This window comes from Aspergillus pseudotamarii (assembly GCF_009193445.1).
Source record: "Aspergillus pseudotamarii strain CBS 117625 unplaced genomic scaffold BDV38scaffold_100, whole genome shotgun sequence".
Taxonomy (NCBI): domain Eukaryota; kingdom Fungi; phylum Ascomycota; class Eurotiomycetes; order Eurotiales; family Aspergillaceae; genus Aspergillus; species Aspergillus pseudotamarii.
In genome coordinates, this window is record NW_022475114.1 from 21,314 (window position 1) to 45,302 (window position 23,989).

The 23,989-nt window shown below is 46.4% G+C and overlaps 10 protein-coding genes across 10 annotated transcripts; 6 read left to right on the plus strand and 4 right to left on the minus strand.

Annotated features, from left to right (window-relative positions):
• Window positions 1–1,732: 1,732 nt before the first annotated feature.
• BDV38DRAFT_263512 (CAAX farnesyltransferase subunit beta RAM1) lies at window positions 1,733–3,830 on the plus strand. The gene is made up of 7 exons (XM_032056190.1): window positions 1,733–2,331; window positions 2,454–2,609; window positions 2,665–2,739; window positions 2,796–2,923; window positions 2,980–3,097; window positions 3,149–3,427; window positions 3,491–3,830. Exons 1-7 carry the CDS (start codon window positions 1,826–1,828, stop codon window positions 3,768–3,770), a joined length of 1,542 nt encoding a protein of 513 aa, XP_031907803.1. The 5' UTR covers window positions 1,733–1,825; the 3' UTR covers window positions 3,771–3,830.
• Window positions 3,831–4,211: 381 nt separating this feature from the next.
• BDV38DRAFT_263513 (uncharacterized protein) lies at window positions 4,212–5,085 on the plus strand. The gene has a single exon (XM_032056191.1). It carries the CDS (start codon window positions 4,608–4,610, stop codon window positions 4,896–4,898), a length of 291 nt encoding a protein of 96 aa, XP_031907804.1. The 5' UTR covers window positions 4,212–4,607; the 3' UTR covers window positions 4,899–5,085.
• Window positions 5,086–5,989: 904 nt separating this feature from the next.
• Window positions 5,990–7,515, plus strand: BDV38DRAFT_263517 (uncharacterized protein). The gene is made up of 2 exons (XM_032056192.1): window positions 5,990–6,500; window positions 6,805–7,515. The coding sequence occupies exons 1-2, from the start codon at window positions 6,476–6,478 to the stop codon at window positions 7,215–7,217; spliced, it is 438 nt and encodes a 145-aa protein (XP_031907805.1). The 5' UTR covers window positions 5,990–6,475; the 3' UTR covers window positions 7,218–7,515.
• Window positions 7,516–8,666: 1,151 nt separating this feature from the next.
• Window positions 8,667–10,956, plus strand: BDV38DRAFT_263519 (uncharacterized protein). Its single transcript, XM_032056193.1, has 3 exons — window positions 8,667–9,228; window positions 9,287–9,367; window positions 9,419–10,956. Exons 1-3 carry the CDS (start codon window positions 8,883–8,885, stop codon window positions 10,423–10,425), a joined length of 1,434 nt encoding a protein of 477 aa, XP_031907806.1. The 5' UTR covers window positions 8,667–8,882; the 3' UTR covers window positions 10,426–10,956.
• On the minus strand, window positions 10,475–11,088 carry BDV38DRAFT_288398 (uncharacterized protein; the record flags this gene model as incomplete). The annotated part of the gene is made up of 3 exons (XM_032061027.1): window positions 10,475–10,551; window positions 10,604–10,904; window positions 10,987–11,088. The coding sequence occupies 3 exons, from the start codon at window positions 11,086–11,088 to the stop codon at window positions 10,475–10,477; spliced, it is 480 nt and encodes a 159-aa protein (XP_031907807.1).
• Window positions 11,089–12,816: 1,728 nt separating this feature from the next.
• Window positions 12,817–13,384, plus strand: BDV38DRAFT_263520 (uncharacterized protein). The gene has a single exon (XM_032056194.1). The coding sequence runs from the start codon at window positions 13,141–13,143 to the stop codon at window positions 13,303–13,305; it is 165 nt and encodes a 54-aa protein (XP_031907808.1). The 5' UTR covers window positions 12,817–13,140; the 3' UTR covers window positions 13,306–13,384.
• Window positions 13,385–14,518: 1,134 nt separating this feature from the next.
• Window positions 14,519–15,138, minus strand: BDV38DRAFT_288399 (Hpt domain-containing protein; the record flags this gene model as incomplete). Its single annotated transcript, XM_032061028.1, has 3 exons — window positions 14,519–14,801; window positions 14,861–15,036; window positions 15,094–15,138. 3 exons carry the CDS (start codon window positions 15,136–15,138, stop codon window positions 14,519–14,521), a joined length of 504 nt encoding a protein of 167 aa, XP_031907809.1.
• A 4,821-nt stretch (window positions 15,139–19,959) lies between these two features.
• BDV38DRAFT_288400 (protein tyrosine phosphatase-like domain-containing protein) lies at window positions 19,960–20,773 on the plus strand (the record flags this gene model as incomplete). Its single annotated transcript, XM_032061029.1, has 3 exons — window positions 19,960–20,450; window positions 20,512–20,651; window positions 20,706–20,773. The coding sequence occupies 3 exons, from the start codon at window positions 19,960–19,962 to the stop codon at window positions 20,771–20,773; spliced, it is 699 nt and encodes a 232-aa protein (XP_031907810.1).
• On the minus strand, window positions 20,730–22,665 carry BDV38DRAFT_12000 (adaptin-binding domain-containing protein). The gene is made up of 3 exons (XM_032051103.1): window positions 21,491–22,665; window positions 21,084–21,365; window positions 20,730–21,028 (listed from the first exon to the last, which is right to left on the minus strand). The coding sequence occupies exons 1-3, from the start codon at window positions 22,407–22,409 to the stop codon at window positions 20,949–20,951; spliced, it is 1,281 nt and encodes a 426-aa protein (XP_031907811.1). The 5' UTR covers window positions 22,410–22,665; the 3' UTR covers window positions 20,730–20,948.
• A 1-nt stretch (window position 22,666) lies between these two features.
• Window positions 22,667–23,944, minus strand: BDV38DRAFT_11806 (putative small nuclear ribonucleoprotein SmD3). The gene is made up of 4 exons (XM_032051080.1): window positions 23,593–23,944; window positions 23,449–23,509; window positions 23,269–23,398; window positions 22,667–23,140 (listed from the first exon to the last, which is right to left on the minus strand). The coding sequence occupies exons 1-4, from the start codon at window positions 23,647–23,649 to the stop codon at window positions 23,038–23,040; spliced, it is 351 nt and encodes a 116-aa protein (XP_031907812.1). The 5' UTR covers window positions 23,650–23,944; the 3' UTR covers window positions 22,667–23,037.
• Window positions 23,945–23,989: the final 45 nt, after the last annotated feature.

Sequence of the window (23,989 nt, forward strand, 5' to 3'; positions counted from 1 at the left end):
TTTACCATACAGGGCTGTTCTGAGTGCGGAAAAGAGAATCATTTTGGACTAGTTCTTCACTTGGCGCCTCCGCGATGAAGATGAGATGAGATGCTGATAATGATAAACTGCCTGCTGACTGGTTGTCCTCGGTTAAATGTTTTTATTTATTTCTTGATTGTTTGTCTTGATTTCTTTTTCTTCCTCTTCCTCAACAAGTCCCGTCATGGAAAAAGGTCACCTCTCACGCTCTTAGGAACAGTTTACCTATATCTCCTCTGAATGCTGCGAGGTGTTTCACCTCCGATATTTGAGTTTAAGTTTGTTCTCGACCCTCAAGCGGTAGACAGCCGAGGGTTGATCCATGAAAGCATGAGTGCCAGCAATGCTGATGGGGTTTGAAGACGAAGGTGATAGATCAAAACCGGCGCTCGAGCAAATCCCTAAAGCTGGGAGCGATGACAAAAGTCAATCGTGGCCACATTACCCACTGGAGCAGACCCAAAAAAAGAGACAGAAGCAGACAAGGTTGCGCTTAGCTTCTTAGCTTCTTCTCTCTTTTTTTTTTTTCAGGGTTCTTGCAAGGCAGGCTAAGGCGTAAGATAACCGTTTTGCATCTGAAATTCAGCTTTTGAAGGCCCGTGGGTTCCACATCGAGAAAGCCCATTAACAAACTCCATTTGCCTACGACTAAGAAATCGTATCGGCTCGCTTGGGTTCTGACTCGCAGCTTGCCACGCCATCCGCCGCATGCAATAACATATCCAACGCGTAGCTCCAGAATAGGTAAGTCCAGTTCCAGATGGTGGATGTCTTTGTTGACGAAATTGGCGCTTAAGTGGCTGTGTCTAATGCTGATTGATCAGCGCTATACTTGGTGGGAACGTAGCTGTACGTGGTGGTCTGTGTGCGCGAATCATCGCGGTATACTTTGTACCAGGAATAGGCATTAGGTAGTGCCGCCCTTGACTAACCTTGAATCCTGATGAGATATATGCAGACCTTGTTCGCTCACGATTATTAGCTATCGAGATAAAAGGGTCCTATCGATCAGTCAAGGTAACATCTTACTCGTGATATCAGATCGTTATCCATTTCCTTTGTGTGTTGTACGCTGCATAACAGTGTCTTGGAAGAGGTGATTGGATTTCTTAGCCGAAAGCCCCTCATCAGACGCCTAAGTTAGTTGATCAACAACTAGTTAGGATTAAGAATTGGACTAAGTGCCTCTGTTAGTCCATCAAGGGCTTTTCGTAGCGCGAATACCGGATTAGGTACCCATCTGGCTTGGTTACGAGATGTTATTGGCTTGAGTCCTTCACTCCCCGTGCCCACCAGCTGATCCATTCCAACTTTGCTTTTGGTGAGGGCCTGAGGAAAAAGGAATGCTCGTCACGGGACCACGGGTTCTTTGACAGAACGTGGAGGGTTGTGACGGTAAGTACAGTACGGAGTACATCCGGGTCTGGAAAATATGGATCTTCGGTTTGGATTTGACATTCCTGTTACTACACCCTAAAAAGACACAAATATCTAGAGTAATAATCCAGAACAATGCAACACTTGTAATAGCAGCATTCTATAATTGAGTTCCTACAAGTTGATAGGAGGCTGGTGAATGAAGAGTACAATCATAGTAAACTTGCACAGAGGGCAAAAAGTGTCTACCATAGTGAGGGGTGACCCACCCGCTCAAGTGGGAAAAAAGAACAATGAATGCGCTTTCTCCATTGCCAATAACAGAACAATAGCAGTGAGATCGCTTACCTGATTACGATTGTTATCGACATTAGCTCCCTTTGTTCACAAAAATTATATACAGATCTAAGCTTCCTCGGAAAATTTCATGCCTGTCACTTCAGCGACAGGAAAGCAGCGTCGAAAAGTTCGTTTCGCTTCGACCAGTCAAATATCAGCGGGAAAGTCAAGCATCACGCCCAACCAACCGGCAGAAGGCCGTCCGTCATCGACAACTCTTTCACAGGATCATACACTGCCTAAGCAGCAGAGCAGAATGAGCGAAACTCAAGTACATCCGGCGGTGCCAGCGCTGTTCAAGGAGCTGCCGATCCTCCAAGACGCTCTGACCACCGAGACAACGAATCTTCAAGAAGAAACAGTAAACAAATGTTTACCATTCCTGAAAGGTATCCATAACAGTCAAAAGGGACCGTTCAACCAGTTTGGGGTACCGGCACTTAACCGTGATGATCATATTGCCTATCTGTATGACTCCCTAGAGGACTATCCGGGGAGCTTTGTGGCCCTTGATGCCAGTCGTCCCTGGATGGTTTACTGGGCTCTAGCTGGCTTAACCCTACTAGATGAAGACATCAGTCAGTTCCGTGAACGGTAAGCAAGCACCTGGTTGCCTTGATTTACAAACTGTTCTAGGATCGTTGGGGAGTGTACTCTGCCTATGATCATCGATTACTGCCATCGGTGACTCAATGTCTAAATTCATTCCTTTCCAGGGTAATTACGTCGTTTATACCTATGCAAAACCCCACTGGTGGGTTTGGAGGAGGACATGGCCAACTGTCCCACTGCGCACCCACATATGCTGCCGTGCTATCACTCGCCATGGTTGGTGGCGAAGAGGCCTTCCAATTGATCGATCGAAAGGCAATGTGAGTTGTATAGCTGCCACTGTTGAAGATCTGTGCACCGTTAACTTGGGACTAGGTGGAGGTGGCTCGGAAGGTTGAAGCAGCCCGATGGTGGCTTTAGAGTCTCCGAGGGTGGGGAAGAAGATGTGAGGTAATAGCTCTCCAATCTATCGTCCGGCTACTCTATCTGACTGAGTATCATACCAGAGGCGCTTATTGCGCGATGGTGCTTATATCGCTCCTTGACCTGCCACTAACCTTGCCACTTGATGCTGAAGCTCGGAAGCATGGGTTCGAAACGTTCACAAGTGGTCTGTCAGATTATCTGTCAAGATGTAAGTGGTATCTTAATTTAGTCTATTTGACGGGAGTGCTCACAGGTCGGTCATAGGCCAGACATTCGAAGGTGGCATCTCCGGTAATCCCGGGTCGGAGGCGCATGGCGCCTACGCATTTTGCGCTTTGGCGTGCTTATGCATTCTAGGCAAGCCCGAAGCGACCATCTCCAGGTAAGGAGTGCATAAGCTTGCTACCACCCCACTTTTTGCTGAGAATGTTAGATGCGTGGATATTCCAATGCTCCTATCATGGCTTTCCGCTCGACAGTACGCTCCTGAAGGAGGGTTCGCTGGACGGACCAACAAGTTGGTGGATGGATGTTACAGCTTTTGGGTCGGAGGTTGTTGGCCACTGATTCAATCCGCAATTAACGGCACCCAACCAGCTACAGCTCCTCAGCAGACCTCAACTGGCAACCTCTATAGCCGTGAAGGGCTGACAAGATACATCCTTGCTTGCTGTCAGGGAAAGCATGGAGGGCTTCGTGACAAGCCCGGAAAGTATGGTCATTCTATATAGATCTCCGTTGCGACGCAATATATGAAGCTAACTGTCAAACATAGACATCCAGATTCGTACCACACATGCTATACTCTCACTGGGCTGAGCACGACCCAATATCACCACTACCATACCGATGCTAGCGCAAGCTCTAAGGAGGACTTCCCCTCGGCATTTTCCTGGAAATTCCTTCCTGTCACCAGCTCGGACAATCAAGGATCAGACTTGAGTGTATTTGATGAGAAGGATCGGCTCACAGCGCTCCACCCACTTTATGTCATTCCCCATCAGGCTGCCGAGAATATGCGTACATGGTACGAAAATGTACCGCTTGAGGTTTAGTTGATTCTGGGAAAAGGAGAAGTGGACAAAGCAACGAGTGTGGAGTGCACTGAAGATGAGAAATGATCTATAAGGCAGATTGCTATTATTTGTACAGTAAAAATGCATCACCATAGTTACTCTCGCTCACGACACCATGTCATACGTTCACCTGAGAACGCGTCATCCAGTAACCTCGAGACTTGATGAGCTGTGTTTGTAAACGAACAAGACGTAAGGGATGGAATCCGTAGGTAAGTAGGGACGAAATCACGGGACGTTGGTAGTACCGGCAGTTGGACACTGCATGAAGTGGAATGATTTTGCCTGCAGAACTTGAATTCCCCGTGTATGACTGAGTCAGCGGTTGCCCTATACCTTGATCATTCAGGTGGCGGACTCGATGGTCCGGAAGCATTTGTTCTATAGAAATTCTCTTTAACAATCTTTTTTTTTTCTTTCGTTTGGCGTTCGCCTCTCCTCAGGCTGATACAGTTAACCATATTCCTTCATCGTGACATTGACCTCCGTCCCAAAATTCCCACTATGTCTTGTATTCTTTTGACGTTACTTCCAACCCCCCCACTTGCCAATACAAAGAGAAAAACTGAAGGTTAAAGTCCAAACCTTGTTCTACCCCCGTTATTTTCTGCGAGGGAAAAAGAAGGCAGACTCACACAATGCACTGCACAGACTGCAGTCTGCCAGTCGAGTGTAGGGGATAGGGATCAACAGTGGGTGCAAATTGCAATCGAATTGCGCGGAACCTCGACAATTGAAGGATCATTATTACTTACTTACTACTACTACTCTGCAGGATGGCGGTTATACTTCTCTCTTCGTCTCGTGTAAAGTGACATGGATTCCCCGCCGCGCCAAACGACCAGACTGCCAACTCATCATTGCATCCGATGCCTGTCTGCCAACCACGGAATGGCTCGTCCAATGGATATGATCAAAGATCCACTGGCGCAAATCCAGAACCAATTTCGTTTTCCCACACGGCTGATCATCGTCCAAACCGGGGGTTTTATGACGATGCCCATCAATTTGTGGGAGCTGCCGCTCACTCTTGATGAAAACAGTCTATCTATCTTGATCCTTTCAATTGGAAAGCCCCTCCTGAAGGATCACAGGATAGACATCTAATATTTCCGAGGAGGCGGTCAATTCACACAGGAGACGCTTTCGGATCACTTACCGAGTCGATGATGATCGTGATCGTCCTTCCCTCAGCATTGGCCTGGGCAGAAAGCTGTGGCCGGGTCCATCGTGGCTAATACTATTCTTGACTAAAGTGGCACACTTTTTTATTTTCCTTTTATTTCCTTTTCTTTATTTTTTTTTTCTCTATTAATTTCCCCCCCCGTCTCCCACAAAGTCGGCATCCAGTTGATTACAGTATGATAATCTTCCATAATAATTATATGAATTTATTTTCTTTTATTTTATTTTTTTTTTTGAGATTATAACCAGGATTCGTCTGCGCGACATGAACCCCTCTCTTGTTGGGATTCATCATTGTATGCATTAGTGGCCTTCCACAACGCCGCCTCTTTTTCAATTAATATATTGCTTTTATATTATGCTTGCTGATTCTGGAACGACGGGAATTATTTCTAGATTTCGTCTATAATGCGGGGTTCTAGAATTTCTCATCCGAACTAGTAAGAAGAGGAGGGAAGGAGGGTAACAATAAGAAAAAAAAAAAAAGAAAAAAAAAAGAGGGAAACGAGAAGGACCAAAAAAGGTTTACTGATTATAACCCTTGCCCAGAGCAATGGCAGTCGTTCTGCAGGAATAATGGTAGACCGAAATGACGATTTGACCGGAATTTCTTATCCTGAGCAACATGTCAATCTTAGCCGCCTGGATCGGCGGCGAATTACACCGTGGCATATGGAGCAAAGTTGTCTTGGGTCTTCTAGTACTGGATCACTGGTGGAAAGCCATGCCAGCACATCAACGTTTCAATCTACGCTCTCCAGTATTCGATCTCCAGAAAGAAACGATTCGAAAAGAACAAAGCTAGGACATTTTAGATCCGCAATGGCTCATAGAACTCATCCTGTTACCTGCGCCAGTACCCCAATCTGGTGGAGAATGCCTCAATTGACCCGGTTAAAGGACCGTTGGGGGGTTTTTTTTTTCTTTTTTCTTTTTTTTTCCCTTTCTTAGACCCTCTTTTTTTTTTTTTTTTTTTTTTTTTTTTTTTTTTTCTTTTTTTTTTTTTTTTTTTTTTTTTTTTGCCTCTCTGTTGACCCTAAGTTATTGACTACTGCTTTATGAGCCCCGCCTGTGTATTTGAACTGATTATACCTGGCTAGAATGATAATATTTGCCTGCCTTTCTTTCCCTTCTCTCATTTTTCCCTTCTTGCTTTCTACCATTGCGTGGGATGTTCCTGTCTTCCATCATATGTTAGTTCTATTTGTTTACCGTTTTTCGTGTCTTTGTCTAGATTGATCAAATCTATACTAAGCCTCTCTCCACTGATCCGCTTTTCATGACGGGATCTTGGCTATTCTAAAACAGCAAATCCCTTGAAGTGTCATATGAGGAACGTGGCCATTGGGCATCAACAAGCGCTGTTTGCATAGGCTTATTTCCATACTTTGGGTGTGGTTGCCAGGATCTTGTGCAGTGTCAACAGATCCAGGGCAGCAAATACTCATTCGATACGTCTCTGTACCATACATTCTATTGGACACCCGCCTGTCTTCACGATGTACTATGTTTTATACCTTGCGAGTATGTAGCCTCTCTGTTGCAATGTGCCCAACTCTACCACCCCTATTTCAGAAATCCCTTTCCCCGGGTTGGTTCGATCGCGGCAATCGCGGTTTTCGAACCTTTTCCCCTTAAGTTTTCTTTTCTTTTTTCTTTGTCTCCTTGGAGAATCCTCGGGGGGAGTGACTATCCCGTGCATCGATCAGAGATTTACTTGGTTGCATGCTATGTGATTTGTTAACATCTCGGCAAATTGCCATGGTGGCTTCCGAATGTCGCGGGCCTGACTGAAGTCAAGTTCGAAGTTCAATAACCATGCGTACAGGTCTCTGTCGACGCCGCCGCTGGCCGGAGCCCCAGTTTGAGGCCTATGAAGGCCCTACCGGGTATACCTGCATTGTTCGCGTCAATAATCGGGAATACCAGACGGACACTGTTTACCAAAACGAAACACTGGCTCGAGAGAACGCCGCAATGCGAGCATACCTCATCTGTCGGAATTTTTCCGTCAACGATGGCATGTATCCAGCTGGACATGACCACGGAGGAGTTGTCCAGGGGATGCCTGTGGCGATAGGTACTGGCCGAAAGACTCGCTATGATGATACCGATACCTCGACCAGTGGAGGAAGCAGAAGCGGAGGGAGCAGTCCCGAAAGCTACGAGGGAGGACGGTTCAGTCAGGAAAGACCCGTTGTGCCATCGAGGGCCCTCGCATTTAGCAGCCGTGGAATGTAGTCGTCCCTGCTGTCCTCAGAATATTGTGATCAAGCGGAACTCGACGTGCAAAGCAAAAAAAAAAAAAAAATACGTGGACTCTAACGACTTTATGACTTATGACATGACTTGAATATCCAGATAGATCGAAGTGCTTGTTCTCAATTGAAGCGTGTGTGACCTTAGTCGAAAATCAGCCCATTGACAGATATACCCTCGTGTGCTACCAGGCTTACAAAATTCCTGGGTGTGGATATAAGATTGAGTGTGCATTACTGTATTGAGCTGTCCAGCGTTTTTTGACTTGTGCAAGTGGTGGAATGACCCTTTTTCACCAGTTAGTTCTATATGAGAATGAATCCAGTCATCCATTTCCTTTGCCATGTAGGATTAGTGTACCTGTGCGCCCAATTTCAGGTACAACAACCACCACCACTACTACTACTACTATGTGTCTGTGCGACAAAGACTTGAATCTAGACCTGGGGTTTTAATTCTCCCTTTCTTAACCACCTATATCATTGTCATTTTGCAACCATGCTATGCATCGCGCAAGCCGAGTAACGCAAAAGTAGAAGCCTATTGTCCTACAGTGTATTCGTTGGTTTGTCTTGGTAGTTCTATATACAATGTCCCTTTCAGGACCAGCATTAATACTTCTGACTTATAAGTATGAAAATTGAACATGCAGATTACCACCACTCTCAAACGGTATTAGTTGGTATACTCTAAGAACAATACTCGACTAATACCTAGAAACTGTGTCCCCACCATCGCGACTCTACCTCACTCGGGTAATCCAAAAAAAAAAGAAAAAGAAAAAAAACCGATGATCCGAGTTGCATGAACGTTTTCTCATTTTATGACATATGTATGTACTTGGATATGGTCTATCCAGGAAGGACCATTAGTACAAGGCCTTGTGGGTATCTAAAATAGCTCCAACTCTGCAAATGAATCGCATACACAAATGTGAAACCGATATATATTCCTACAACTATAAAGACCAACAACCACCAAAATAGTAGAGAACTCAAGAACAAATAGTCTAATAACAATTACAAACCAGAAATTACCCCTAGATCTTCACATCTCACCATCTTGCAGAGAAAACAAGTACGCAGAGTCGCCCCCTCACCGCAACCCCAGACACACGCATAAACCCCCATGGCCTCGCCAAACCCCAAGTAACGACAAAACCACCATCGTCACCATGCCTACACAGTGCCGACAACCTCAATATCCCTGAAACACATACATCGCATTCTGCCCATAAATAGAAACCAAATCAACACTCTAGCATAACATATATCCCACTATCCCTAAAACGGCAAAGCCCCTCCCCCTTGCAATGCTTAATTTGCTGACTCACCATGACGTATACAATCTCGTTTTCCCAAAGAATGCCAAGTCAACCTATGATGCCATGATGGCATGGGAGCTTTAAAATTAATGGTTAACTGTGGGGATGCGTGAAAGGAGGCGGTGCTATGCTATGATATAAACAATCCCTGGTTTTTGGGGGCTTTTTTCTCTTACCTTTAATCTCGCTTCTTGGTTTCGGGTTAGGTGCTTTTACTATATATATTATTCTAATTGTTAGTGTCTAAGGGGGTTACTTTTTTTTATCTGTATGGTTTTTGGTCTCGACTTTTAGGTTCTTGAGGACACGGCCGTCTGTCGAATATGAGGGCGGCTGTGCGTCGGGTGTCTGCCTTTGGGGCGATGATGAGACGGCCCATTGGCGTGCTAGGGTCGAGGCTGTATACCAATTCGCCGGTGGTGGGTCAGTCGCGCATTGTTTGTGGTGTTTTGGCTGGGAGACAGGGTCGGAGGGCTTTGGGGTATGATTTTCCCGTGCTTCTGCAGGCGCGGCGATTTGCGCATTGGGATCCTATCCAGGAGGACAGGAAGGAGACGAGGGATGAGCTGGAGAGGCTTGAGATTAGGGAGAAGGACCGGCAACAGAGTACTAAGAGTGAAGATGGGGAGCAGGACTCGCAGTCGAATCTTGCGAATGCAATGTCGAAAGGTGAGTGTGCTTCCTGTCGATGTATACATTTCGGGGCACTAATTGGTCCGGGTTGCAGGGAAATTGTTGACGACGCCGTCGAGACTCTTCAAGGTGCTTATTCCGTTACCTACTGCTAGTCATAATAGTAAGCATGATGGTATGTTGTGCTTTCCAAGGTTGAGGAAACAGGAAGTTAACTTTTGTGAAGACATTGAGCCGATAGCTATCTTGATCCATCCCCAGCAGCCGTTATCCTACCTCGAACGCCTCATTCAGGATGAGATTCCCCCGATTTCAATCGATGGTGCGAAGCCAAGGCCGCCTGCTGTCTCTTTTATTGCACTTCAGATGGACGATAACCCTGTCAAGCCTAATAAATCGATGTATGAGACGACCGACACTGAGGTGCACCGCCTGGGGGAAATTGGGGCAGGACATGAAGCTAAGCAACGAAGACGTCGACCGGACGAGGAGGATGACACATACAGCTATCTTCGACGTGGTGAGCCTGGCAAGAGCAACAGCGAGGAACGCTTCGTCCGCTGGTCCCAGTCCACCGAGATTGGCGACTTTGTCCGCGATGCCTCCCGGGCTCGAGAATTCATCGTCAGTATCGAAGGGGGTCCGGCTGGTCTGCGCCAGATTCATGTAACTGTTCCTTCCTTCAATCAGCGGACACACTTCTTAAGAATGCGGCTGCGGAAGATCTCCGGAAGGATTCAGAGCATCGCGGAGATCAAGCACGAGTGTGATGCCTTGGCACACCGGGGAGCACAGCGCGTAGCCGTGGGAGGGTTCGGTATTCTCTCCATGTGGTGGTACCTCGTGTACAAGTTGACGTTTGAGACGGACCTGGGCTGGGACACGATGGAACCGGTGACGTATCTGGTCAGTTTGTCAACTCTGATGGGGGGCTACTTGTGGTTCCTCTATCACAACCGGGAAATATCATATAAGTCAGCGCTCGACTTTACGATTAACGCGCGACAGAAGAAGCTGTATGAGAGGAAGGGGGTAGACCTCCATGAGTGGGAGTCACTGATCGATGAAGGGAATTTATTACGAAGAGAAATCAAAACTATTGCAGCAGAATACGACGTTGTGTGGGATGAAAAGAAGGACGAGCGAGATGAACGCGTGACGGAAGCTTTAAGAAAGGAGCGAACGCAAAAGAACGGATCGAATCGAGAGAAAGAAAACGAGGACGATGATTAAGGATTGTGTTACATGCACATCAAAGCTGCATATCCTCCGTACTCCTTGTCTACCCATTTCGCACCGGATCATAGTACTTCGTCGGCGGCGCATCTTCTTCCTGCTTCTTCGTCTTAGAGCCTTGACCTGCGACCCGTTAGTATACCAGGCAAAATATCCAAACATCAGCCCTACACACCATGATCGTCCCCCTTTCGCCGATTGCGATTATTCCGCACATCCCTCGACCGAAACACACTATACAACAACCACCCCGCCACCCAATTCGGACCGTACTCACCGGCCGTGGCGCCGCGAGCGAAGAAAGGACGGGTCAAGGGCCCAGCATTCTGTGCGATTTCGATGATGCCCCACCGTTGACGCTCGGGACGGATATGATGCCAGAAGAAGGGCGGCCGAGTAGACGGGTCATTCGCTACGCTGTCGAGGAGATGCGAGGTATCTTCGTTGAGGCGATTGTAGACGATGATCGCTTCGTCCTGTTCCTATCAATCATCCATTGTACAATACAGCATTCGATAGATGTAGATGTAAATATGACATGACATAGACGGAACATACCCTCATAGCCCTGTAAATCTGCTCATGCTGTGGATTTTGCGAATCCAAGGCAAGAGCCTGCATGAACTCCTCTTTCGAGGCACGAGGTCCGACGGGAGTCATGGATGCCAATTCACTTATCCCAGTAGTAGAAGTAAACAACAGCTAAACAATTGGAAGTGTAAACTAGAAACCCTAGTCACCATTCACAGTATAATCAAACCCCAACCAAGCATGCACAGGTCAATGAAACAATCAATTGATAAACTCTTAACCCAAACCCAACAGCCAAAAACAAGAACAAGAACAAGAACAAGATAAACCAACATTCATAGAAGACGCCCCCCTCCCCAAAACCCAGCCCCAGACCCACGCCCTTCTTAAACCCTCGGAACCCCAAGAACACAAAGTACGGTATGTACGGAGGTACATACCCTCCATGCATCCTCATACATCCACCCTAGTCAGCACCTACTACATACCTACCGACACTACATACACTAGGTTAGGTAATGTACCTTTACCCAAGACCGGATCCAAAAAATAAAATAAAAAAAAGCAAAAAATTAGAAATCAGGCATGTCGAAATCCCAGTTCTACGTCGCACAACAACCCCCTATCCTCGATCTGACTTTTCTACATAAGTATGCATGGTATGGTATGGACCGTGTATGATATGTGTATTTTATAATTTGTATGTGTATGTGTATATGTGTATATATGCGTGTGTCTAATTTGAATCCTGCGAGTATGTACAATTACTACCTAGCCTGGACTGACTGACTTCAGTACTTGAGTCCTCGGGACGGATCGGGTGTTTGGGACAGGGGTATTCGGTTTGGTTTGGTTTTGGGTTGATTTGTACGAATGTCCTTGTATATTGGGTTTTGTGGGTAGGAATTAAAGTAGGGGTTGTGAGTTTGGAATAAGTTATTTTCCAGTGTTAGGGATTCTGTTGTTGTTGTTGTTCATTTTGTGACTGTTGGGTACTTGTATAGGGAATTGAATTGAGGACGATGGGACCGGTAGCCTGGGTAGAATATTGAATTGTACGTTGCCAGACAGACTAGACTAGACTTGACTAGACTAGCTACGCATGTAAGTACCCGGTTTATTCTGAACATACATACATACATATATACATAACCTACCATGTACGAGATAAGTATGTTCAACAGTTGTCGAGATACAGACAGTACTAGTACTTCTCATGGCCTGATATGACCTGCATGGAGAGTGCATACATAACTTCAGGTTGTGTCATGTACACATATGCCTAGTGTAGTCTAGTATAGGATAGTTACAGGTAGTGACGGAGCTCGATTCTCGAACAAGTATGTACAAGCCTCGACCCTCGACGAGCCAAGCGAGATTCACATGTAATATAATGTCCGGGCCACAAGAGAAGAGGTTATGGTAGGCTAGCGAGTTAGTTAGTTAGTTATTGAATTACCCCTGGTTGTGGAAACCCATGATAATCCTTGCCTGGGGTGAAACGCAGATGACATCAAACGGAATGGAGGTACCTGGTCTAGTTTTACTATTTTGGAGTCAAGGGAAGTGTCAAACGGGGCTTGTTTGATTGTATGTGGGGTATTTTTTTCTTTCTTTCTTTTCCTCAATCCTTTACATTACATACAATGCTTTCTATCATTGACATGATGTTTATACTATATCCATATCATATCCACTACATAGATCCCACATCACCAACACCCACAAAAACCAAAATACGAGACCCAATAACCTCCCGCAGCCGTGTAACCAGCCCAAGAAATCTCTTCCGCACAGACAATCCTCCACTAGTACCCCATGAAGACAACGAGGTACAAAAAGTTACTTCTGTATACCCTCCCCCCGCCCCAGTGCCAAAAAATCCATACCTACCATCCAAGTCGCACAGGCAACCAAACAAAATAGTATCCACACATGGACCTACACTATAGTTGTCGTCCGGAGTCTCAGGGTTCCCATCGGAGGAGATCTGGAGTCAAGGTCTTCAGGGGCATTCGCCGTGTTTGATGTGACATTCCCAGGGGGGGGGGTTTCTGTTTATACAAGATATTTGGAATCTGGGAGTGTGTGGTACGGTACTTGGATTATGGGATGTTACACTGGTTTGGAGATGGAAGGTTTACTCGAACGTTGGATGGGTGTAGGAACGGGTAACGGGTAATGGGTAATGAACTGGATTACTGGTTTGGTTTGAGGTACTTTCTAGGCGGTTGTAGAGGAGTGTTGAAGGTGAATGTCATGGTTTACAAACAGAGAAAATGGCCAAAAGGAACAAAAGAATGGGAAAAAATGTGGGAAAGAAAGAATAAAAGGAAGAAAAGATGATTCATCCAATTCACAAGTCATGTATGCGAAGTGAGTCCCGGTCCCACAAGATTGGTTACTTCGCCTGCACTGGATATCATTCTTCACTTACCCTGTTGCACGTATAGTGCAGTGGCTATCATGGGGTAGAGGGGCTGTGTGATATTACACGATTCTATAAGTATTGAGCAAGAAGACACCGGGATTAGAGGGTGAATCCGACACCTTATATATAGAATATATTCAGTCCAGGACAATTATCTCGGCAAACTATATGCGTCTACAAACTCAGGAAGACACTCCGCGATAGTTTACCCGGAAATTGCAACGGACCGAGCGCCTTGCAGGACATTGATACCTGTTTTGTAGAGGGAAGTACAAGACAAACGGAGTAGAGAAAGACATGAAAGTCTATTGACTCCTCCTCAATAGGGTAAATGCGTTCTCCTGGCAAGACACTTGCGTTTGCGCGGCTGGTTCGATGGCACCCGACATGGGGCTGTTGATGCTGCCAGAAAAGTCGGACCTCATTCGGGATGGAATGACCGTCAGATCATAAATTAAACGGAGGTATGGTATCACTATTGATGCACACCAAAAAGCAAAAAACTGCCGACTCTTCGTACCTCTGCCCACACAAGGGGGATGGATGTCTGCCCCTCTTAAGCATGTCGGGCATGCCATCTGCACTCGGCCTTGTGCTGGGTATCGGTCACACACCTGATACAGGCCCACTTACACAGAAGAAAGAAAGGGGGCAAAAATAAAAGAATTTACCATCCACATGTGGTGTCAAGGGAGATTGTCTCCTCGGGACTCGAAGCGATGGCCCTGTCCCTATGTGCTCGATAAAAAAAAAAAAAAAGTAAGGTTGGACAAAAGGGTAACAAAAATCTCCCCTATTTTATGAACAAACCTCTAGACTAGATAAAGAGCTGGAAATAACAGAAACTCGGAGAAGGCCGGGCAAAGAAAATAAGAAAACACATCATCTACCTCATGTGTCGTCATAGTATCCTTGATTCATACGGGATTAAGAGAGCAAGCATTGGACGAAAACAACCCGAGGGTATGAGCAGACGCGCTTCAGGAAATAAATCATTGCGTTGTTTTCTCTTTCCGTTATGGTGTCGAATGCAGTTTTGATGTGAAAAGGTGTGTCACCTCACGTGGTATATTCCAGTCAACCATCATCCTCACGCTTTCAACTTCTTTCCACCTTTCTTTCGGGGGGCTATTTGTCGTCATTCTTCTTATCATTGTCGCCTTCTTCGTCGTAAAATCTGCGGAGGAATTTCTCTACTTCTTTGTAGTCCGCCTTGCACTGCGACAGGGTTTTCTCAATCTTGTCCAGAGAATCCTCTTTCGATTCCTTGTTGGTACCCGTCTCATCCTTCCCGCCACCGAGGTTCTGGATCTTCTCACATGCATCCTTGACCTTAGTCAGTCCTAGAGTAGCTGACGAGCCTTTCAAGAAATGTCCCAGTGAAGACAAATCGTTGAGATTCTTCTCCTCTCTGCAAGAGCAGTTTGGGTTAGTCCTGTATTACATCGGCTGCTAATTCGGGGTACTTACAGAGCCGTTTCCATCTTTTCAAAGGTCTGTTCGGCTTGGTCAAAGAAGCCAAAGACAATTCCTTTGCTGAAGTCCCTATCCTCGTCCTCGTCGTCCATCTCCAGGATCTGTTCAAATGTGTTCTGGTCGATGATGTCTGTCATGTCTGAAAGCTTAGGAGGACCCTCGGTCTTGGGCTACTCGTGGTCAGCACTATTATCCAACGGTCCTAAAGCGAACGGTACGGCACGTACGGGTGTCTGCACACTCTGAGTTTTGGAGGTGGTAGTGGGCGCCATGTTGGATATACTAAGGTTAAATTCTGTTGTTCCACACGCTTCGTCTGATCTTTGCAACCCGAACAGCTAGTTTCTGGCGGATCTGTCTAACACCGGTGCTGATGGCGTCAAGTTACCCGGTTAATAAGTCCGGATCCAGAATTTAACAAGCACACGAGTACTGAAATTACACAGAGCGATCTGTTTGTCCAAGTCGGTGTCAGTTGACAATCCACGAAACCAATGGTAGTGTTATGGCAACTGGACTCCATGACTGATAGTGCCCTACGCAATAGGGACATTACGTGGGAGGGAAGCAAAGGGAGGAGGAACGTCACAGGGACCACTGGTTTACAGAGGTAATAAGGGAAGGGGTTGAACAACATTTGAGATGATTCACCTCTGGGTATGAACTGGTGGGTTGTGTTTCTGAAAAGGGCAAATCTCCAGAGGGCGAGAGGGGGGAAGGAGGAGGAGGAGGAGGATAGGGGAGTTGATTGGGAAGGTTGTGGGATGAAGTACTAAGACGAAAAGGATAAGATCAAAGGTTTCTAGGTCTGTGCCAACGTACTTTGCAAGCAAGAAAAGCAGGTTGGGGTCAGACAAAAGAGATAGAGAGATTCAAATGGGGGGAAAAAAAAAGAACAACAATGTGGGAGAAAGCCGAGTCAATATCAATCAGCCACAGCGCGGAAGTGGATGAAGGAAGGGGTCCACATGGAACATGAGTAGAGGAACAGTTGTCTGGATCAGGAGGGACAAGGAGGGGTAGTAGTCATCAGCAGAACTAAAAAAGGGGATCTTCCTACCTGGAACACTGCAATGGAACGGCGTTGGGTATAATGCAAGTAAGAATTAAAATCAAAGACAAAAAGGAAACAAGGCTGACACCGGAAAATATACGGGTATTAATTATCAAACTGTGTTGCGAAAAGATGTGGCTGAAATTAGCCCAGCAAAATGGTAGACAAGAATAAATTGGAGGATGGTTAGATGAGTGGGAGGAAAGACGAGGGTTGAAAAATTATAACAAAGACAGGTGATTGTGTTTGTGTGAAGGAGCCTCCCCCTTCTGTTCCTCAGGAATTTTTTTATTTTATTTTTATTTTTCCCCCCTTCTTTTCCTTTTCTCTTTTTGGTTGTGCTGTTGGTAAAAGGAAAAAAAAATAATAATAAAAAAGGAACCAAAAAAAAGTGGAGGGGAAGAAAAAGGTAAGGAGGGGAACCAAAAGTGGGTGTGGGTTATAAAAAGGTCACGGTTCGCAAGACCGATAGAGATCAATAATTGATTGACCTCCTGTCATTGAAAGGGAACAGAAATAGTGGTTCCCTCCAATGGCGACACTTTCAATGTGGATTGGGAAGAAAATATTTAGGAAATTACCCGACCAAGTAAAGCAACACCTCAAAAGGTTCAGGATGAGAAGAAGGTAAGGATTCAATAGATCGGCTAACCTTATGGGACGAACCGAGAGGGTGAGGGGTGAATGAGAGGATTCAGAGAAACCCTCAATGATATGATCACAATGACAGATACCAGTCCGAACAAGAGGCGGTCAACTTCATTGGACGCCAGTCAAGTGGATTACAGTAGTCGGGATGTTGAGCAATTATAGCCACCGAGATGCAGCGATGGGGGCCTTTGGTTTGGGACAGCGCGCAGAGCGGCGGTTGGTGGGGAAAGAGTATCGATAGAAATTAATGGTGATCAATCATAGAGGGCAAAGAAGGGTGGGACTCTAGAGAACGAAAATGAAGAAGAGAATGAGAGAAAATTGAAGGACGAAAATCATCTTCCCCTATGGTTTATTATTAGTTAAATTGGCTGGAACTTGACTAAACGGCAGATTTAATGGTGGGATATAAATTCGGCTGGCACTGGCGTCATTCTTTCTTTCTTGGTCGAGTTTAGTATTTGGGAATTCGCCATCATCACCATTCTTCTTCTTACAACCCAAAGCAATGAGGAATGTTTGCCTGTGGTAGACGTTATCTATCGATCGGTCCAATTTTCTTCTCTCTCTCTACTCCGTATCTCTCTCTCTCTCTCCTTTTTCGCTTCTTCTGGGTTAATGTCCATTGCCAGGTCAAACATCCCACTCGGTCCAAATGGACTGATTGGTTTTAGTGTGTGGGGAATCTCGAAAAAGTCAGACATGTAAGTTCAGCATTTTTTCCAGCCTCAATTCACCCAGTATCTTCCCTCGGCGATGTTTGTGACCTGTATAACCCTATCAAACGGATCACGGTCATGCCCAATTCCACATGAGTGATCAGATCACCGAGTTGTGGGAGGAGGTTATTTGGGCGCATGCGCGCGAGTGTGTGTCTCTTCGGGGAATGCGGTCGAATCCCTCTTCCCTATTGGGAAAGACACAAGCATCTCCACTCTTCTCACCAAATGCACGCTGAAATCATAGGACCACAACTGACGTAGTGGTGGGAAATCCTATCAACTAACCGTAAAATGTCGATCCCATGGTCAACTCCTACTGCCCGACTGACTAATAAACCCCTTTTACATCATTTCCAACCCCGACGAACCAAAGCTGTGACAAGATTGGTGGTGCACGTGGGAAGTTACTTCTTTCTGGATGATATCTATCGTTGGGCTCCATCTCCGAAAAGTGAGCATGACGAAAAGAGTACGAGCAGAAAAAGAAGGAAGAAGAAGGTTAAAAAAAAGGACATATATTTCATTCCGTCATCGCAAAATACTACCAATTCTCGGAATCTTATTCAGATCACGATCATCGCTTAGACTAAATAGCGCAGACCAGCCACCAAGAAAAATCGCGTCAAACATTTTTTTTTTCAACCCGGTTGACGTCTAACTCCTTCTGCATGAGAGGTTCTGGGCCCTTAGGGACCATCCAATTTTAGCTTGGACAGAAAGGAATGTACCGTGCTCCTGGTACGTTTGATTCGGGGGTAAAAAAGGGAATGAGGTAACCCTTCAGTCGCAATGTGTCATACTGCGGGGTGTCATGAGCTAAGACGATAGAGGAGAATCCGATTAGAATGGATTATGATATGATGCAGAAGGGTGATGATCCTTTTTGTTGTGACCAGAACATCAGTCACAATCCTAGCCTGTCCTCTCCTTGAATTCTGGCTTGGTGGAAGAAATCTTTTTTTTTAACCACTTGGGTTTCCGCTCGAGTCTTATACAAAATCCAAGTCCGTGGGGACTATGAGCGCATATCCATGAACCCGAGGAGGTCTATTGGGTCTAGTTCCCCAGTCTGCCTATCAGAGAAATGCACTTAAAAAATGACATCAGAGTGGGGCTTTAATGCCGCCAATCCGTGACCGCCGCTGACGTTGGCGGGGCTCTGCCAAGATGTCTAAAGCTTGGGCCGCCTTCCAGACACTTCGGTGCGGTACAGGGGGGTTTACCGAGTACTTGTACTCCGTACTCCGTACTACGAGTACTACACCAACTATCCTTAATATTTTCTACTAAGTCATCATGTAAGCAAATCCAGGTTGTTTGTCAATCTCTGGAGCCTTTCGGCCTACTACCCTCCTCTCATAGGTGAAGATACGAAGAAGCGTAGTATTTTTGAGCGCAGAGGAAAGACGACGACGATAACCTAACAATTCCGATGGTTTTCGTTCGGCCGATTCTCGCTGAGCTTTCCCGACTGTCACCACCTGATCAGGAAGTCTGTCTGTACTGGTACGCTTCTCGAAAGAAGAGGTGGGTCATCAACGACCAGGGGTAAATACATTCAATCGTGTTCATCGCTGGCCTGAAATTTAGGCCTTTTAACAGTTCCCAAGGGTTGATACGAGACGAGTAGTACATACCTTCAATGACAATTCCGCTGGTATCGGGTAGGTTTGTTTCCACTCAGGTGCCAGCACCGTGTTGCGTGTGATCAACATGCAGCAGCACATCCTATGACATCAACTTGCATGCTTCGTTCCCTCTGAATTGATTTACCCACACATCTTCGCACTGGCAGTGAACATCGCAAAGTCCGGGTGCTTTGGTGCAGCATTGTACTATCGACGCGAAATGTTTTAGACAGGGCCATCATGTATCCTGACTACTAGCACATTGTTATACTTTCTCTTTTCATTACCCGCTTGCCCTATTCCTTGTTCGTCGTTGTCTGTAAGCTGATTTCAGCGAACGTGGTCAACACACGTGACGCAAGAGTATCTGATTTGGCAGCCTTACGAGATAAGGGATAGTACCCACTACAACACTTTCTCTCTCACTATCCTACCATTAGTCCAATGTCATGGGGAGATAAACCTCCGCCATCCGCAAGCTTAGACGGCATTTAAGCAGCCACATGCGCTATCAGCTACGGAGATGAAACGTTTAGGTTTCTTGATAAGATAAGTGATTCGTTGCGATGGATGGCTTTACCTCTACCTCAAATGTACACTACTTGAGAACATGCGATAGAATTATACACCAAGTTTGGGATACATCCCTAACCCATGTTGATTCACTTGAACTGAAGTCCAGCTATTGTCCTTCCATCTAAGCATACACATGATTGACATGAGCAAAATCCCAACAGTTTTCAATATGTTGATAACTGTTTGCAGCCTCGGCATCTCAACGTGTATTACATAAGCCATATCCGCATCTCATTTTCTTCCCCCTTGTCCAGCTGTTGACCAGTTCGGTATCAATTGCTTCACCGTATCGCTTTTGGGGCACTCTCAGCTGTCGCTGCTAACTCAAATCCTATAACTCAATCGTGTCATATAGTTATACGGGACTATCCACCGCCAGCAGCAGCACGTCCAGACAAACCTTCCATCCAAACATAATTCGGAAAACAAGAGTAACAGCAGCACAAGAAAGAAAGACTCAAAATGTCTTCCAAATCCGCTTACTCCCGGGGCCCCAAAGGCCTCACAAAGCTGTACCTCATAGGCTACAACGCTGCCAGCTTAACCCTCTGGGCAACCTGCACCCTCCGCGGCTTCTACCTCCTCGCAACCAACTCCCCCGAGGACATTCCCACCATCTTCAACGACATCTTCTGGCCTCTCCTGGCAACAACCCAAACTCTGGCCGTCCTGGAGATCTTCCATAGCTTGCTTGGCATCGTGCGCGCCCCTGTCACCACGACCGCAATGCAGGTCGCGAGCCGACTGCTTCTCATCTGGGGTGTGATGTTCCTTTTCCATGAACAAGGTGACGGTGCGGGCATTGTGGGAGCTCCCACGGAGGCGGTTAAGGTGGGCGATTATGCATTCCTGGGTTGCTTGAGCGCCTGGGGCGTGACCGAGTGTATTCGGTATGGGTTCTTTGCCTTGCAGGTTTTGGGCGCCGGTGTGCCCGGGTGGTTGACTTGGCTGAGGTATGTTTTTTCCTTTATGGGTCTTGTTTTGAAAGAATCTTTGCTGACGGTTGAGGTTTAGATACAACACCTTCTATGTGCTTTATCCTCTTGGTATCACCAGTGAGTGCGTCATGGTCGTCAAGGCGCTGGAGCCGGCTGCCGAGTTTAACCCTCTGTACCGGTGGTTTTTGATTGCCGTTCTGGGTATCTATGTGCCTGGTAGGTTTACGTTCTGCTTCCCCAGACATATTTCCTGTGCTAATTATCCATCAGGTTCTTACATTCTCTATACGCATATGATTGCCCAGAGGAAGAAGGTGCTCAAGAAGAGGGCAGACTAGAGTCATCCATGGATGACTGCAGCGGTGAGATATCGGTGTTGATATGACCAAATGGATGGGTTTGGTTTAGAAAACGTAATTCCGCTACAAAAAGACGCATTAGTAATGATATACTGATGGCTATGTACTCGTCCTTTCATAACGCGTAACAAGTAGAACCTTAAAACTAGGTGCACTATAACTCCTTCATGATATCTCGTACAGCTTTCGCCGCAAATCGTTTCCGCTCGCTCTCCGGTAACTCATCACTCATATCTATACGACCCGCATAAGCACCCAACAAAAACCAAGGGAGAAAAAGGGGACATACCTTTAATAGCTTTCATCCTTAGCATCAATGCCTCCATCGACTCAACCTTCATCTCATCATCGCCGTCAATCCCACGTAAATCGTCATCTCCATTCTCCATCGCAAACCGCAACCCAACCATCTCCCGCTCCAACTCGTTCACCTCCAAGTCGAACCCATCCTCAAGCAAATGCCTCTCAAGCTCATCTTCAACATCGTCCGCACCATCCGACTCCCCAGAAGGCGCCGAAGCCCAATCATGCGTTTCTAGAATCTCCCTCACCCTTCGCATACCCTGATACTCTGTTCTGCGTCAGCTTACATCCGAATACATCCAGACCAACACAACATCAGACACCCAAACCCAGAACCGTCCAACCAACCAACCAGACAAATTAAGAGAAAAAAGGAAAAGGGAAACAACATACCTCCAAACCGATTCCTCTCCTCCCCATTCCCAACCTCCCTAGGATCCCAATTAACAACCTCAAACCCCACCAACCCAAGATCAAACAATTTATCCTCCCACCAGGGGACAGAAAACACCTTTTCCTCCTCCCCCAAGCCATCAACCTCACCCGGGTCCCCACTCCCAACACCAGCACCAGCACCAGCACCGGTGCCAACACCCGACTCTCTCTCCCTACCAACCAAAACAACCAACCCAAGAACATCACCCAGCCCGCCCCTCTCCTCATCCATAACACCCTTAACGGAACCGACAGCTTCCAGGAACGTCTTTAGACCTTTCCATTCTGGTATTCCTTCCACCTCTTGTTCTGTAGCGGTAGAGGTAGAGGTGGACGGAGGCCGGGGATCCAAGTTGCGCAAGCAGATAACCACACCCCCGATAGCATCTCTAACGACCTTCGCTTCTGGGCCTGAGAATTCTTTCCGCCATGTTCTTGGTGTGAGGGGCTCTTGTTGTCCTTCTTTATCTTTATCTTCGGGGTTTAACCCCGGTTCCCCATTTCGTGTATTTGCATTTGTATCCGTATTCCCAGATCCAGAAGAATTCCCCAACTCTACCTCCAAAGGAATCTCATCCACCCAAATCGGCACCTCAGCTTTATAATACCTATTCTCGAGCCTAAGCGGGGGGTGCGTCGTGTAGCCTGCGAATGTAGTCGTCGTCGTCGTCGTGGTATCGCCCTTAGAATCTGGATCTGGGTGTTTTTGGTCAAGGGTGGAGGTAGAAGTCGGGGGATTGAGGACTGGGGAACCGGTTAGGGAGTGCAGGAATGGGGGGATTGTGGTGTGGGAGTGTTGCGAGGGCGTTAGGATGAGGAGACGGCGAGGGTTGGGGATGACTGTTGGTTCGGGTTTTGGGCGTTCTGGTTGGGGCATTGTTCGTTGTTGTTCTGGTTGTTCTTTATTTTAGGGCCGATGGTGAGTGAGTGTAAGTGAGGTCGTCTGGTTGTGCTGTAGGTTGTATTGGTGGTGGTGGTAGTGGTTGAGTTGGAGATGAGCGGGGAGGGTTTAATGGATTTTGCGGAGCTGGGGTGCTTTTTTGATTTGGTTTCGATTTGGGGTTGGGAATTTTTTTGGTTTTATCTAATTTGGTATTCTTTATAAGGTGCTTTATGGGGAAGTAGGAGTCGATTGATTACTCTATTGCCTTTAAGTCGGTATAGAATATGGATTCAAATCCTAAGCGTAGCTCGATATCAACCTCGAGTCTATCATCCACTATAACCATCTCCCATATCAATAAATTTATCTTATCACCATTTCCTTAATCTACAAAAACCCACCAGTAGCAACCCACGACTCAAAAAACAGCGTAAACAAAAGAAAAACGAGAAATGTCCCACAACACGCGCGGGTATAAGAATCCCATGTAGAACCAGGAATGGATTTTTCAGGAAAAGCCCCAATGTAAAATGTTAGAACGGCAACATGAAAATAACAAAAAAGAAAAAGGCAAAATCAAACGCCATTAATATGAGATATGAATATTTCCCGCTTTTTTTTTCTAACCCCTCCGTTGGCCCCGGGCACGCTGCACGGTGGCCTTACCACGAGCGAGACCGACACCACGGCCGCGCTGGCCTCTTGAGCGGAACATGGGGGCGTTCCTATTCGATGGTTTTGTTAGAATTTTTATGTTATTGAAATCGGGAGATGAGAGATGGATACGGGAGAGAGAGAGAGAGGGAGGAGGGGGGGAATAAACATTGAAGCAGCAAGAGATGGGAGAGCATACCGCAACATATCCGGAACAATGAAGAACCTCACATGGCTTCCGCGGATATAAACCTGATCCAAATGCGACACGCGACCATCCCGAGCAGTAACCGTGATATCCTTCAGTTGAACGTTCATGTTATCCTCGGCTATTCCTAGTCAGTCTATGTTGCCCTGATACGATGGTTGAGCGACGAACCCTCAAGAAGTTTTCCTCGATACACGACCCCGGAGGTGATTTCCAGGGTGACGACGTGGCCCTGTACCGCCGCGCGTTAGCTACAGTATTTAAGACGAGATGCAAGCAAGACGATGGCGCGTTAATGAAGCTTAGAAGACATACCTGGGCTTCGTTAAGAAGCTTAATCGGGATACCGATCGTGGAGGTCAATTTGCCCATTGCGAGGAGGATTGGGGGGGGGGGGGGGTTTGTCGCGAGAAAGACGATAAAAGAAGGTGCAGATAAGTTCGAATCCTTCGATATCGATAGAAATTTGGTGAGACCAATAATCCTCCGTCTGGCGCAAAGGGTGAAAGAAACAGTGTCGGTAGGATAGAATTGGGACGTTCCGTCGGCTGGAGAGTTTTGCGGCTCTGCTCCGCCCAGCCAATAAATAAGCTACGGAGCTTTCCTCTGGTTCTTCCTATATTTATTCCTATTGATATCCATGATACCAGCAATTACTCCATTGAACAGAAAAGACAACCCCAAGTAAATAAAGAAAAAGAGAAAACAGAAA

Coding starts and splice junctions, on each gene's coding strand:
- BDV38DRAFT_263517 (XM_032056192.1), top strand. CDS start 6,476: ATGTACTATGTTTTATACCTTGCGA. Junction 6,501..6,804: donor CTATGTTTTATACCTTGCGA/GTATGTAGCCTC, acceptor CCATGCGTACAG/GTCTCTGTCGACGCCGCCGC.
- BDV38DRAFT_263513 (XM_032056191.1), top strand. CDS start 4,608: ATGGATTCCCCGCCGCGCCAAACGACCAGACTGCCAACTCATCATTGC.
- BDV38DRAFT_263512 (XM_032056190.1), top strand. CDS start 1,826: ATGCCTGTCACTTCAGCGACAGGAAAGCAGCGTCGAAAAGTTCGTTTC. Junction 2,610..2,664: donor TTGATCGATCGAAAGGCAAT/GTGAGTTGTATA, acceptor ACTTGGGACTAG/GTGGAGGTGGCTCGGAAGGT. Junction 2,924..2,979: donor GTCAGATTATCTGTCAAGAT/GTAAGTGGTATC, acceptor GGTCGGTCATAG/GCCAGACATTCGAAGGTGGC.
- BDV38DRAFT_11806 (XM_032051080.1), bottom strand. CDS start 23,649: ATGGGCAAATTGACCTCCACGATCGGTATCCCGATTAAGCTTCTTAAC. Junction 23,510..23,592: donor AGCTTCTTAACGAAGCCCAG/GTATGTCTTCTA, acceptor GCGGCGGTACAG/GGCCACGTCGTCACCCTGGA. Junction 23,141..23,268: donor ATTGTTCCGGATATGTTGCG/GTATGCTCTCCC, acceptor ACCATCGAATAG/GAACGCCCCCATGTTCCGCT.
- BDV38DRAFT_12000 (XM_032051103.1), bottom strand. CDS start 22,409: ATGCCCCAACCAGAACGCCCAAAACCCGAACCAACAGTCATCCCCAAC. Junction 21,366..21,490: donor GGAGAGGAATCGGTTTGGAG/GTATGTTGTTTC, acceptor GACGCAGAACAG/AGTATCAGGGTATGCGAAGG. Junction 21,029..21,083: donor AAGGATGAAAGCTATTAAAG/GTATGTCCCCTT, acceptor CGGGTCGTATAG/ATATGAGTGATGAGTTACCG.
- BDV38DRAFT_263519 (XM_032056193.1), top strand. CDS start 8,883: ATGAGGGCGGCTGTGCGTCGGGTGTCTGCCTTTGGGGCGATGATGAGA. Junction 9,229..9,286: donor TGCGAATGCAATGTCGAAAG/GTGAGTGTGCTT, acceptor TCCGGGTTGCAG/GGAAATTGTTGACGACGCCG. Junction 9,368..9,418: donor TCATAATAGTAAGCATGATG/GTATGTTGTGCT, acceptor ACTTTTGTGAAG/ACATTGAGCCGATAGCTATC.
- BDV38DRAFT_263520 (XM_032056194.1), top strand. CDS start 13,141: ATGGGTAATGAACTGGATTACTGGTTTGGTTTGAGGTACTTTCTAGGC.